The 15,275-nt window shown below is 42.6% G+C and overlaps 1 protein-coding gene across 1 annotated transcript in view; it reads left to right on the forward strand.

Annotated features, from left to right (window-relative positions):
• Window positions 1–1,825: 1,825 nt before the first annotated feature.
• LOC148011692 (putative apyrase 5) overlaps window positions 1,826–15,275 on the forward strand; it is a 115,418-nt gene continuing 101,968 nt past the window's right edge. Inside the window, exons 1-2 of the mRNA XM_087670036.1 lie at window positions 1,826–2,211; window positions 2,423–3,458. Of these exons, the coding sequence (XP_087526162.1) occupies window positions 2,774–3,458 (685 nt within the window). The 5' untranslated portion in view covers window positions 1,826–2,211; window positions 2,423–2,773. The remainder of the gene's footprint in view (window positions 2,212–2,422; window positions 3,459–15,275) is intronic.

Below are 15,275 nucleotides of genomic sequence, written 5' to 3' on the forward strand. Positions count from 1 at the left end.
GGTGAAAAGGATGGGGATATGACTACAAACATTGTATACAAGGATGTACTTTGAAAGGTGCAATAATGTGCATTGTTTCTTTGCGGAGATGTAGTTATTAATGACCATGTAGGGACATTAGTTTCGGCATACATTAGAATTGCTCTCGGTGCCATATTTGGTTAGCATATACTCTCTTGAAAGTGAATTGTTTTTCATATTTCACAATTTATTTGACTTTTGTAGATGCCTACCCTAGAGTGGGACTATTACCCAACTTCTGACTATCAAAGGGAGCTACAATGCATGTTGCACACAGTAAAACGAGTGATGATATCGTAAGGACGCTTGCAAGAGTCATTGAGCATTTATATGATGATGTTAATATTGACATCAAGCTTCTAGTTTTTATTAAAGTTGTACATTGTAGGTACATACAATGTTTTCGGGTGCATATGTACGAGGTTGACCATAAGAAAAGGTTTCAACGCTCTCATACTAGTAAGATACCGAGGCATTTGTTTAAGTATGGATTTAAGAATTTGGGTTGTTTTGTGATGCTACATCAACGTCTGAAGTGTTTTGCTTGATGATGAAGATTTTGCTAATGATTCCTAAAAAAAGAGGAAGCTTTGTTTCTATTAGGCATCTTGGAGACATTGTCTTTTTTTGTTGGTATCAACCATTTACTTGTGATGCTTGGAAACAATTGCATGCCTTATACTTGGCCTTCGTGGCTTGCTAATGGAAGGTAGGATGTCTTATACCTTCCCATCATATCATGATTATGGATAGAGGCTAAATATATTGAAGCTTGGCTTTACTTTACTTGTGAGTGTCTTGCTTGGAGATAAGAATGATTCCTAAAAAAAGGAGCTTCATTTTGACTAGGTCTCTTACATAAATTCTTTTTGTGGTGCTTGGTCTTTGTTTCAATTATGACCCATTTCAGTATAACATTATTGTTTCTAAATATCGCACAAAGCAAGCATGTGATTCATTACATTCATGTCAAGAGGAAAGTTTGTAAGTATGGTTTCTATGTCTGGCATTCTATATTACAAATTTTATAAACTACTTTTAGTTTTAAGTTTGATGAGAGAGAGAGAGAGAGAGAGAGAGAGAGAGAGAGAGAGAGAGAGAGAGAGAGAGAATAAAATAAAACAAAAGGCAGAGATGGAGAGAGGAAGAAAGAAGATTTATAGAGAGGCCGATTACACGCTGGGCTAAGAACGGACAGGAGGTGGAAAAAGAGGCGTCTGTTGCAATACGTGTCAACAGGTCATTAGATTCGATCTTCACGATCGGTAGACACTTCTGAGCGGGGGATCTCCCCCGCCCTGAAATTCGAGCGTGCCCAATGCACAAGAAGACAACACATTTAGTTCAAAAAGAGAATTGTGAGATTGATAAGACTTGAACCCCCACCAATCCCCCCACACCTCAACCTTATTACCAATGGTCCAAGTCTGTTTTGGTGTAATTTTTGGGCGTAGTTTAGTGTGTAACCAAAGCAATGGACAACTTGCACATAATCTAGCCGTTTGAGGCTATGTGTAATCGTCTAGAGAACTGGGGGAAAATTGAGAAAGAACGAGATAAATAAAATATATTGGAAATGGAGAAGGGAAAGAGGAAAGAGAAAAAAGAAAAAATAGATTATTAAGCGGCGACAACTTCTCTTGCTGCGAAGTGTGTGCGGAAATTGGAATGCTAGTATTACATTAACCATATTGATACTTTACCAGAACCATCTTACTACATGAAGCATGTCTTAAAATGGCGGCCCAACGCTATGCGAAACACCGACCGATTTTACTCTCTTTGTCTTAATGCGATGCCATTTATGGCACATTACGAGATAGCGTCACAGGTAGAGCATGCACATGTGTGTTTGCGTGTTAGAAAATACAGGCGTGGGGCGTCTCTCGGGAGGCAGATTGAATCATGATTGGTCGAACTTATGCCGAATGACATGAGAGAGAGAGAGAGAGAGAGAGAGAGAGAGAATTCAGCCTATGAAGAGGAAGAGTGAGGAAGACATCTGCACAGCGACGAGCGATTGTGCAGTCATGGGTTGATATAAATTCTGAGTGGCTGATCCGCCCCAACAGAAGAACCCACAGGCCTTCTTTGGGAGGAAACGCAAACGAAAAAGAAAGTGGCGTGTCTGATGAAGAAAACGCTGCGCAACATTTCTTCCCCCTGCTCGCTAGCCTAAGACATAATTTGGTATTTCTAAGTTCTTTCCATGTCGATCATTCAATGGTGCACGTAAATTCTCAGTTCTCATCAATCTCTGTCTGCTTGTTTGCTTATATAATCCGCCAGTGCAAATCATGCATATTACTGTTCGCAAATCTGTTATGCATTATGACATGCTACTGCAAATCTCTCGTGTTTCTTTTTCAATCACGGTGACATGCTAAAACTCTGATTCCAGCTGAAACCAAGTTGGCACGGGGAGACATTTTGCCCTCTGTTTCTTGTGAGCAGAATCAGGGCAATTTTCGTTGACGACTTGGAAACAGGGGTGCTCTTGTGCATATTCAGAGCTTTGAACACAGTAAAAGGTCGATTTTCTTTGATGACTTGGAAACAGGGGTGCTCTTGTGCATATTCAAAGCATTGAACACACAGCCTGAGCAAAGGAGCTGGGCACTGGGGTGGAATTTGACAAACGAATTTGTCTCTGTCAAGTCCTGTACGTTCCATTTTGTATGCTAGAGATCTCCAATCAGTTATTCACGTCAAGGATTTGCCTGGAAGATGATGATGTTGAGAAATTAGTTCCATGCGCCGCTCAGCTTCTGCCCTTGGTGCTGCATCCTCTTCCATTACCTCCTCCCCAAAGCATATGGATTTTAATAAGCCGTCTAAGTTCTCTCCACGCATCGGATCACATAGTAGCCTCTCTTTCCCTTTTTTACCCCATCCGACACAACTTCCTCCACGGGTGTCTGTTGCAAAGCCTTCGAGCACAACCAATAGTGGGCGTATCACATGTATCTGCACTGCTCTTCTTCTCGTCGTCTGTTTTTCCATTTACACCTTTTCTTTTTCAAGAGGACTTCTATTTTCCACCCACTTCCAAAGCTTTAAGAACCGGGGATACATGATCATTATTGATGCGGGCAGCTCTGGCTCTCGGCTTCATGTGTTTCAATATGTCAATGAAGGTCCTCTTCCGTTAGTGAGCTTTTCAGGACAAGAAGGTTGGTCGTTGAAGACAAAACCTGGGCTATCAGCTTATGTCGAGGAACCAGAAAATGCAGGTCAATCTCTAATAGAGCTTGTCAAGTTTGCTTCAACAAAGGTGCCTGAAAGGGAGAGGGCATCGACAAGAATTTATTTGATGGCAACAGCTGGTTTAAGAAGACTGAATCAGGAAATTCAGGATGCCATTTTAAATTCTTGCCGCATGTCCCTCAGGACATCTGGTTTCAGCTTTCGAGATGAGTGGGCATCTGTGATAACAGGTCAGTTAAATGGCAGTTTGGCCTTACACTCCTCCTTTTTTCTGAAGTTTTTATATTTTTATGAGTTACACTCTTAGTTAAAATTGAACAGCCTGGTCATTTTTCTCTTACCTCTCTAATTAAGCAATCAGGTAATTCTTGTGGTCTATGTGCCACAAGGTCTTGGCCTCAAAGGCAGTCGTAGTCAAACTTGGCCTTCTTGAAAATATACACTGTCAGTCCCACCAAAAGATTGTTTTTATCTACAATAGAGGGCTTGAAATGTAGTCATGATAATTTATAATCATTGCTTCACATGTCAAAGCTGTTCTTTTCTGGGAGCTATATCAACATGATCTTTTAGATGTCGGGGAGAGTGGTGAAAGCCATATGGGTGTCAAATAATGATATAGAATCTGCCTATGGTCAGTGGGAGAAAATGATATGCATTGTCGAAACCTCTTTGGCCCGATGCTGCAAGCCCTAGCCCATGAGCATAATGTCAAAGCTGTTTTTTGTACCATATACTGCCCTAAACATTGGCTTAAGTCATTTGTTAGAAGGTTAGTCATGGCTAGTAAGACCTCAAAGCTTTTTGAAACCTTTGGGTAGACATTTAGTTAAACGTTCAAAGATCTCTAAATGGATATGACTCAGTGTATGTTAGGTTGGGCCTTTGAAAGTCCTTGTAACCATGTCTATGTACAATTTTTCTCGGACTCCTAGTAAATGTATTTTACTTTGGCCTACTTATGCAAGTTGGGCTCCTAGTAGATGTGAGATGTTTATAGTGCATGCAACATGAAACAAGAGGTTCATCTTGGTCAAGACATGTTGAATTAGTCTACTCTAGGCCTTAGTAAATGCCCTCTACCTTATGGAGTTAAGTTGAAGGTCTTGTCTTTCTCTCCAAGATAAGATTGCAAGAATCTCCTTAGCTTTGAGGGTATTGCCTTTTGTCCAAGATGAGAGTACAAGAACCTTATGAAACAGCCTTGAGAGTTATATTTTCTTGTCCTTAGGAATACAAGAACAACCTACATGCTACAACCAATATTGTATGGGCCATGTGGCAAGTAGGCAGCCATACACTTTTTCTTTCCAAGTATTGTGTTTACATAATCTATTGCATGCATGCATAGTTTCATTGTCCATGGCTGCTTTGGGTTGTAGTAAATTGTTAGCAAGGTCTAATTTCTTGCCAATACTTCTCAATGCACATTGAGGTTTTGGAAATTTTATGCAACCTTGCTTCCATGGCAAAAAAGCTGAGAGCTTCCACAATTGTTTGACACATCTTTCACCTCATATGTATCATTTGTAAAACCAAAAGTTGATAGTCACCTTATTGTGTTAAAAAAGTGGTTTTCATTAGGAGCTGTCCATATTGATAGTTCCTAGAACTCAAAGCAATCTCAAGGAAATATTTGTAGTGTAGAGTCGATCTATGAGATCATGCATTTTGGGTAACAAATGTTTATTCTTGATGATCATGTTTTAAGACCTTTCTAATCCATGTAGAAGTGTATAGTGCTGTTCTTTTTTGGTGATAAGAATTGGCACACCCATAGAGACTTACTCGACTCAATAAAGCACTACACAAGATAGTTTTGTGATTGCTAGCTATCTTGTTTCCCTCCTCAAGTTGAGCCTATAAGGCTGTTGAGAGAAGATAGCTACTCAAGGTGCCTATCTTGTGATGTAACTTTTCACAAGAGTGCGAAGTGCCATTGAGTAATGTAGATGGAAACATGTCATCATATTTGTAAAACAGTGGATTCATATACATTTATATAGTGGAAGCTAACTCATTATTGCTAGCTTCTTATTATTGCCTCTTGTTGTGCAAAAGGGCGAACAACATTTCATTTGAGATTACTTATCACAAGTGACCAATGGCAAAATGGCCATAGGAGTTGATGATCAACTCCTTGATGCTCCACATATTCCATACTTGCTAAGAAGCTTAGCTCTTCAAGGCTTACTTATTGCCTCAATGGGCTAGCAACATAGCCCAAATCCTTGAAGAAGGTCTACTAGAATGACCAATAAAGAAAGTAGGACTAATGCCGCATAAGGTTGTAGAAATATACACGGGTGCAAAGAGAATATTTGCGTATTTCTCCACCTCGAAGATCTCAGTCTTCGTCAACCTCAAGGGCAGTCTCCATGGTCTGCAACGTGAAATTTGTGAAAACAATTGTTGAAATCAGGGCCAATAAATAGGCTAGGAAAAATGCCAAAAATAATGCAGGTTCAATGCAACCAATTGGACATCAGCTGTCCGACTATAGCAAATTGGCCGACTGTGCCATGTGGCACTTGTGCTCCCTGACGCTTAATATACGGACTTAATCCACGCGGACTGCTTCAAGAAACTACTACAAAACTTCTCAGATATGAAACTACGTGTCTAGGGAATACTAAACTCTAACACCCCCTCTCAGATCCTGGATACGGTAGAAGGCTAAGGGATTTGGAGTGCTATCGAAGTAAAGCCTGGGGAAATGCCTTGGTAAACAAATTTTCAAGATTGTCCTCTGTCTTGCAATAGACCAGGGAAATGGTCTCATTCAGGATCTTCTCCCGAATGAAATGGTATTGGATCTCAATATGCTTCATCCGAGCATGAAACATAGGATTCTTGGCCAAGGCAATGCAACTCTCATTGTCGCATTGTAGAACAATAGGACATGTTTGCGGATAGCCAAGCTTTTCCAGGAGCTTGTGAAGCCACATTGTCTCACATGTAGTAGAAGACACTATCCGATACTCCATCTCAGTCATCGAAGAGAGGGAAACCGTGGGTTGCTTCTTGTTGCTCCATGAAGCAGCATCGGCACCCAAGGTAAAATAATAACCTATCGTGGACCTCCGATGATCCATATCACCAACCCAATCTGAATCACTCCAACCTGTAAGAACCAGGGCCATAACACCTATACCAGCGAGATAATAGACCCCAAGATTAGGAGTCCCCCGTAGGAACCGTAAAATCCTCCGAGCAGCTTGTCAATGGACCATCCTGGGCTTAGTCATGAATGCGGCCAACACACCTACAGCATAACATAAGTCCAACACAGGTATTAAGAAGCTAGATCAAGGAGCCAATTGCTTATATTGGGTAGCATCCGCCAAAGGAGAATCGGAATAAGCTGTAGCCTTCCAATTCGGATCGATAGGAGTTGTAAGAGACTTGCATCCCTCCATCTCACACGTAGTCAAGAGCTCCTTACATACCGCTGTTGGGAAATAAAGATCCCCCTCAGAGTTTGATAGATCTCATGACCTAGAAAGAAGTGAAGAAGACCCATATCTGTCATTTCAAATTGCTCATGAAGTGCTGTCTTCGTTTGCTCGACCATCTATGTATGGTCACCTATCACAATAAATTCGTCCACATAAAGGACAAACGACACACGACCTCCACTTGAGGTGTGTACATACAATTGGGGATTAGCTTTGGAATGCCGATACCCTAATTTCTCTTGGAGAAATGAGTCAATCTTCTCATTTGAAGCACGAGGAACCTGCTCAAGGCCATAGAAAGCCTTTTGCAATCTATACACCTTACCATTAGAATAACTAAATCCGGGAGGTTGCTCAACATAGATCTCCTTCAACTCCCCATTCAAGAAGGCAGACTTCACATCTAGCTGACAGACTGGCCATCTCCTATGGCTAGCTAAGGCAAGAACTACGCGAATAGTGGCTATTCGAGAGGTAGGGGTAAAAGTAACATGGAAATCAATGTCTAGGCACCGTGTAAAACCTTTAGCAACAAGGTGGGCCTTGTACTTGTCCAATGTGCCTTCATTGCGGTACTTAGTCTTGAAGACCCATTTGACTCCAATGATTTTCTTATGAGGAGGCATGGGCGCAAGATACCAAGTGCCATTCCCCTCAATGGACTCCAGCTCTCGCTCCATTGCTTTCTGCCAATGATCATATTGTAAAGCCTCCTTCACGGAAGTGGGCTTTCGATCCTACATGACACGAGCATCAAACAGTAATTAGTGTAAACAAGCTCAGTGTGGTGTGCTTGGTTCCTCCGAGAATGCTGCGGGGCCATCCTGCGGCTCCCACTCCTCAGGGACCCCTTCAATCCTTGCATCACAAAGAGTGTCACGAGCCCAATGAGAGGAGGAGGCCGTCGCTTTCCATCTGTTGAAGTTTCGGGAAGATCCACGGATGGCGGGGGAGCAATTGATGAATTTGGTGGCTAAGAACTAAGCTCCCCATTCGAAGAAGGATCCTCAAGAGGCACAAGCTCCAGAGGAATAGTCGTTGGTGCTCAACTATCACCGGGATCTCCAAGAACAGGGTGCTCCTCACCCCCCTCGAGGCCGGAACTTCCACGAACTAAACATCACGACTCGAGTAAACATCCCACTTAACAAGATCATACAGTTGGTACCTTGAGATTGTGAGCTGTAGCCCACAAACACCTGTTGTTGTGGAAAGCTACCTCAAATTTGTCACGTAGTGTCTTCGGGTGGTGAACATAGGCATCACGCCCAAAAACCCTGAAATAAGAAACATTTGGCTTAGACCCAAAGTACGCCTTATATGGAGTCATACTAACAACAACGGAAGTAGGAGAATGACTAAGGATGTGATTTGTGGTAGCCATAGCCTCAGCCCATAGACACTGAGGTATCTAATGATGCTCCATCATGGTACGGGCCATCTCGATCACACTGCGATCCTTCCGCTCCAAGATGCCATTCTCCGTAGGGGTATTTGTATTAGCAAACTCTTGGTGAATACCAAGATTTGCACAAAAAGGAGCAAGCTCATTAGAAGCAAATTGTCTGCCCTTATCCAATCATAAGGTCTTTAGCTTTCGGCCTGGTCGGTTCTCCTCAAAGAGCCACCAATCCTTAAAGTTGTTGAAAGCCTTCAACTTTAGCTTCAAGAAAAAGCCCACATCATCCTGTTGTAAACATCCACAATTAGCATGAAATACAAGCTCCCTTGAAGGGACTCCGTTCTCATCGTTTCATAAAGATCGGTAGAAACAAGCTCCAAGGGTGGTAAAGACCGCATCGAAGCCTTGCTGGGAACAATATCATGAGTTTGCTTCCCACGGATGTAGGATACACAAGGCTACTAGCTCACCATAATATCTGGCAAACCTCGAACAAGCTGTCCCTTGGATGCCTTTTGAAGGTAATCATAATTGAGGTGGCCAAACCGAGCATGCCAAAGCTCGGATTGAGTTTGTGAGGTAAAAGAAGAAGAGAAGTCAAGGCAGAAGAAGACCGCAACTTGTAGACTCCATTTTCCTCATAATCTGAAGAAATAACCTGTCTCGATCCACGATCAAGAATCCGAAAAGAATCCTCATCAAATTCGACCAAGAGGCCGAGAGCACAAATCTTGTGCACCGAAAGTAGATGATACCCCAAGGCTGGCACATAAAGTACCTTGGATGTATGGGTACCACCACGTCCATTTGGAATAAGATGCATGTTGCCCCGTCCTTGAATAGGAATAGAGGAATTGTCACCAATGAGAATTTGGCCATGTGAAGGCCACAAATGAGCAACACCTGCTGAAGGAGTCATGTGCCATGAGGCACTACTGTCAACAATCCACTCTAGGTGTATGGGGCCATCAATGTAGCATTAGAAGCCGTCAGGGTTAAATCCTCAATCACCTCCAAGTGGAGGTAAGCAGTTGATGAGGGAGTAGCCACTGCTTTGGAATCCTTTGAAGATTTCTCATTCTTCTCCTTCTTCTCCTTCTTCTCCTTCTTCTTTTTCTCCTTGTCGAGGCTATCCTTCTTCCAATGACTTGTTTTGCCACAGATGTGACAAGTAGACTCATTTTCTTTGTTCTTCTTAGATTTTTCCTCCTTTTTCTTCTTTTGGTCCTTCCTCTTCTTCTGAGAGAACTAACCAACCAAGGCCTTAGATTGAGAAGCAATGGTCCCTGTCAATTGCTCCTCTTGGTCCAAGACCATAGGAACCAACTCTGTTAAAGTTACGGGATCTAGAGCATGGCAGTGAGTTATGGTGGATGGAAGGAGAAGTGTGGACTCATGATGGAGAAGACAAAGACACTGTTTGTTACACAAGTGAATTAGGTTCCAAGATTGAGACTTGGACTCATAAACACAATCTTGCGTATGTGGACAATGACACTGACACTTCACTGGAAAGAAAAGAGTACTATCATTGCTTAAGAAAAGGAAGCAAGTACAATGCTTTATAGGAAAGTAGGAAACTGCAGTAGGCACCACTGTGCATATGGGATAGGTTAGCCTGCATGTCCTTGGCTCTGAAGCTCCATACAAAGAGGGTGTTTAGTGAGTGTGATTGCTGATTCTCAACACCCCTCCTCAATCACAACTAGAAAGGCACAAAGTGTGTAGAGGCTGTAATGAGAACCACCTGCAAAGTGTGGGCACACCACAAACATGGTAGACACCAGAGGCTATCGTAGAAAAGGCTAAGTGTGGGCACCAAAACATGATGGACATCCAGAGGCTGTAACAGGGGCCTCACAAAGTGTATAGGGACTGTAATGCCAAGTTACATGAGGAGTTTACAAAGCTTATGGCAGGAAGCATTAGGGCAAGGAAATACAAAACTAAAAAAGTCTATCTGAATAGAAGGACTGATGAGGTTTGTCCTTCTCTTGGTGGTTTTCTTCTTCTTCTTCTTCTTCTTTTTTCTTTGCTCCATTTTCTTCTTCTTCTTTGACTGCGACTAGATAGGCCTTTTGGGATCTCTTTCCTGCGTGGCAGAACTTCTCGGTGTGTCCGGTCCTTTTGCAGAAGTCACAGAAGAGCTGATCCTTCTTGCCTTTGTACTTGTTGCCAACATATAATGCATGCTCATCTCTAGAGGTACTTGGTTCTTCCTTAGTTTTTAGCTTCTTTTCCTCTTCTAATAGTGATGCTTGGATATCAAAAGTTCAGGATTTGGCATGTTGATTAAAGTTGTTGATACATTATTATATTCAGGAGGCAAACTCTTAAGTAGAACATCGATGCAAACATCTTCGTCCATTTTAATGTTGATTCCTGCAAGTTGGCTTAGGAGTCCTTCCATGTAATTTAGATGTGTGGCAAGTGACGTGCTGGACTTCATTTCAAGCCTGAAGAACTCAATCAGGAGACCATACTTTGATGATTTAGATTGTGCACCGAACAAGGTGTCAAGTCTCTTCCATGTATCCTGTGAAGTCTCACAGTTATCCACATGGTGGATATAACTGTCGTCTAGCTCGAGTTTGATAATGGCCTGGGCTCTGTCATCATTCTTTTGCCAAGTAGTTGCAAGGTCCACATCCCGAGGTTTCTTCTCTTTGCCATTTGTGATGGCCCAGAGACCCTTTTTTATCAAGATGAGCTTGATGCGGGTTTGCCAGGTGTGAAACCCGACTCCTTTGAATCGAGCATTTGGAGAGTCTTTTCCCATGTTGAGGTTGCAAGATCAGCAGCAAATCAACACCAGAATTCTGAGATTTTATCAGTAGAAGAGCAGATTGCAATGTGTCAAGAGACACAGTTAATGACAGTGTGAAAACACACTATGTCAGTGTTGATGTTAAGCTTGATTCTTCTTGTTCGGGATTGTTCGGTCGTTCTTCAATCTTCTCAGGTCCTTCCCCTCCTTGATTTGGTGCTGGAACAGTAGCTCAGAGTGGCAGTGGGTTTCTCCAGGTGGCAGGAGAGAAAAAAATGATGAGATTTTTGAGCTTTGATGAAACTGGCTATGGCTGACAGTTTAGGGTTTCAGATAGGGGCCTGGTTTTTTTTGCAGATTGCAGGAGCTATGGTTGATCATTTCCAAAACTTTTTTTATGGAAATGAAGCTTACTTCAAGCTCTTCAAAAGCCCTATCCTCCTCGTCAAGATCGTGGCCTGTACGGCGCGCGCAGAGTGGACGAACAGGCACGATGCAGTTTTGGGCAGCGATGTCGAATGTCTGCAATGCCAGGGCTGTAGATCACCAATGTGGTCGATTGTTGTGCCAGGAGGGAGCGCCCTAAGTAGAGGAAGATATGTCTAGAAGAAAGTTCATGAAGATATGGTCTACAGAGAGAGATATGAAGGCTCCATGGAGGGTATGTCCTGCAGGTCACAGTTGAAGACTATGGCAGTGACTGGGAATTTTCACAATGCTGAGCTTCAGATAGCCAAATGTCATGGATTGATGTGATACAGGGAAGCTTTGTGAGTTGGGGAATACTTTTCCAGAAGGAAGCTCCAAGAGATTTGACCTGTGGAGTGAGATATAAGCAGCTCAATCTGACAGGGTGCTGCTGGCTATGGCTGCCATGGAAGCTTCAGTGAGGGTAGAGTTGGGAGATGAAGTCATGGGATGGAACTAAGCTGACCAGAGATTAACATGAGCTGAGAGAGAGCAGTTATGGTGGATGGAAGGAGAAGTGTGGACTCATGATGAAGAAGACAAAGACACTGTTTGTTACACAAGTGAATTAGGTTCCAAGATTGAGACTTGGACTCATAAACACAATCTTGTGTATGTGGACAATGACACTGACACTTCACTGGAAAGAAAAGAGTACTATCATTGCTTAAGAAAAGGAAGTGTGAGAGCAGAGGATTGAGGTACAGCTAGATTCAGTAGACAGTGTGAGAGTGAGAGACAGAGTTGAAGCACAACACCCAAGAGAATAGACTAAATGAGTGTAATCTGAAAGTACAAAGTACAACCCTTAAACCTTAGGGTTGTAGGGGGGTGTTGACACCCGACACACACTAAGTGCCCAAATGTGTGTAACATAAGCACATAAGTACATACGATAATAAGACCATAAGTCTGGGGGAAAAAACCTCTCCTACCGAGAGTAAAAAGTGCCCCAGTGTCCTACTGATCACCGACACTCCCATATGAGCATAGGCGTAAGTAAGGCGTGAGTAAAATACCCAACAAACCCCCTTGGAGTGAAGAGTGATCAAGAGTACAAGGATCATCCGCCACCAAAGGATATCAAATTTAAAGCATCGCGAAATGCTTCAAATTTGTCACGAGGAAGAGCTTTGGTGAAGATGTCTGCCACATTACTGGTGGTAGGACAATAGACAAGGCTGATATCACCTGCATGTAGCCTCTCTTTGACAAAGTGATAGTGAATTTCAATGTGTTTCGTGCGAGGATGAAACACTGGGTTCCGTGCCACTGCAATGGCACTCTGACTGTCAGTGAACAATGGAGTAGGCTCAGTAACAGATACATCCAAATCAGCTAGCAAGTGTCTAAGCCATACGCATTCAACTGTGGTAGTGAAAGCTGCCTTGTATTCAGCTTCACATGACGATGTGGCAACAGTGGATTGTTTCCTGCTAAGCCAAGAAATGCAAGAAGTGCCAAGAAAGAAACAATTGCCACTAGTAGAGTGACGCGTATCATAATCACCAGCCCAATCAGAATCACTGTAAGCATGTAACTGCAGTGGTCCCCCCTTGGCATAAAGCAACCCAAGAGAACGAGTACCCTGCAAGTAGCAAAAAACACGCTTGATAGCTTGCCAATGTGACATACGTGGCTGATGCATATACCTGCTCAAAGCTGAAACTGCAAACTGTATGTCCGGCCTAGTATTGCATAGATAGATAAGACATCCAACTGCAGGAGCATATGTATGTATATCAAACAAATCACTGTCATCATGTAATGACAGTTTCAGTCCAGGTTCCATGGGAGTAGTAACTGGCTTGCAATCCTGTAAGCCAAATTTCTCAAGAAGCTGCCCAATATACCTTGACTGTGATAACCCAATACCTCGAGCATTATGTATGAACTGGATGCCCAAGTAGTAATGCAAAACTCCCAAGTCAGACATGTCAAAGGTTTGCTGCAAATTTTGTTTGAATGCTGAAATCTGATCAGCATGTGTTCCAGTGAGCAAAAGGTCATCAACATAAAGACATAAAATCAGCATAGATCCCCCTTCTTTACATACGTAAAGGGTAGACTCAGATGAGCTGTTTAGAAACCCCTGACCAAGCAAGAAAGCATCTATCTTTTCATACCAAGCTCTAGGAGCTTGTTTTAAACCATATAGTGCCTTTTTGAGCTTGCATACCAAATGTTCTGAGCCTTCAACTGCAAAACCAATGGGCTGCTGTACATAAACTTCCTCCTGAAGTTCCCCATGTAAAAATGCAGTCTTGATATCTAGCTGATGGACTGTCCAACCATAATGTGCAGCCAAAGCAATCATAGACCTGATGGTCGTCATACGGGAAGTAGGAGCAAATGTCTCCTCATAATCAATGCCCTTTTTCTGTGCGTAGCCTTTAGCTACCAGCCGTGCCTTGTATTTATCAATGGATCCATCTGCTTTTCTTTTCAATTTTTAGACCCATTTTGTTCCAATGGCTTTCTTCCCAAATGGCAAGGACACCAAATCCCAAGTTTGATTCTTAGTAATAGAATCTAATTCAGCTTGCATGGCTGCCATCCAATGCACACTGTGTTGTGCATCCTCATAACATTCAGGCTCTTCATTATCAAAAGTACTTGCTGCCATAATAAACTCCATGGTATGTGCTGAATCATGCAAACGAGTTTGCCTTCTAGTACGACCAGTCATGGGTGCATCCAAAGGACTATCTTGCATAGTCTGCAAATACCATCTAGGTAGCTGTCTAGCATCCTGGCTGTGTGCAAGCTCTTGCTGAATTTCTGTTTCAGCATGATGCTGAATATTCCAATCAGCCAATGGTTGAATTTCTGCACTTTCCATAGGAGCAGCTAGCTGAACATTAGGTTCATTTTGTGAACCTCCAGCTGAATCACCAAAAGTAATGGGCAGCAGCCCTTCAAAAACATCACGGGCAGCCTGATATGTGTCCAAACCAACCAAGGATAATTCTGATTTTTCATCAAAAACAACATCCCTGCTGACAAAAACCTTCTTCGTAACGGGATCATAGAGTCTGTAGCCTTTGCTCTCATTGCTATATCCCATAAAAATGCACTTAACAGCCTTGTTGTCCAATTTTCTTCTAAGTACCTGTGGAATATGGGCATAGGCAAGACACCCAAAGGTACGAAAGTGACCAACAGAAGGTTTACGGCTGTTCCAAGCCTCAATTGTTGTGATGGTCTTCAAGGCTTTGGTAGGGTATCTGTTCAAAATATGGCAAGCACACATGACTGCTTCCATCCAAAAACTATGAGGCAAGCTCTTTGCCTTCAGCATACATCCGGCCATCTCCATGAGTGACCGATTTTTCCTCTCTGCTACCCCATTCTGCTGTGGAGTATAAGCTGTAGTATACTGATGTACTATGCCCTTCTGCTGCAAAAAAGAATTCAGCATAGAGGATATGTATTTCCCCCCTCGGTCCGAATGGAGAGTCTTAATGTGGCATCCAGATTGGTTTTCAACAAGTGCACTGAAAGCCAAAAATGCATCATACACTTCTGACTTCTTTTTCAAACAATAGACCCAGCAAAAACGTGTGAAGTCATCAATGAATGTCACAAAATAATAACAACCACCCAATGACATGGTCTGCATAGGCCCACAAACATCTGAATGCACCAAGTGCAATCTGGTTTTTGCTCTGAAAGCAACATCACGAGGAAATGAGAACCGATGCATTTTCCCCAAAATGCATCCCTCGCATAAGTGCTCAGGAGGTCTCTCCAAGAGAGGTAAGCCATTCAACATCTGAGTATGCTGTAAAAGCATCAAGCTGCCCAATATACCTTGACTGTGATAACCCAATACCTCGAGCATTATGTATGAACTGGATGCCCAAGTAGTAATGCAAAACTCCCAAGTCAGACATGTCAAAGGTTTGCTGCAAATTTTGTTTGAATGCTGAAATCTGATCAGCATGTGTTC

The sequence above is a fragment of the Lygodium microphyllum genome, chromosome 28, assembly GCF_053477565.2.
Source record: "Lygodium microphyllum isolate KBCC chromosome 28, Lygodium_microphyllum_v1.1.10, whole genome shotgun sequence".
In the NCBI taxonomy this organism is placed as follows: Eukaryota; Viridiplantae; Streptophyta; class Polypodiopsida; order Schizaeales; family Lygodiaceae; genus Lygodium; species Lygodium microphyllum.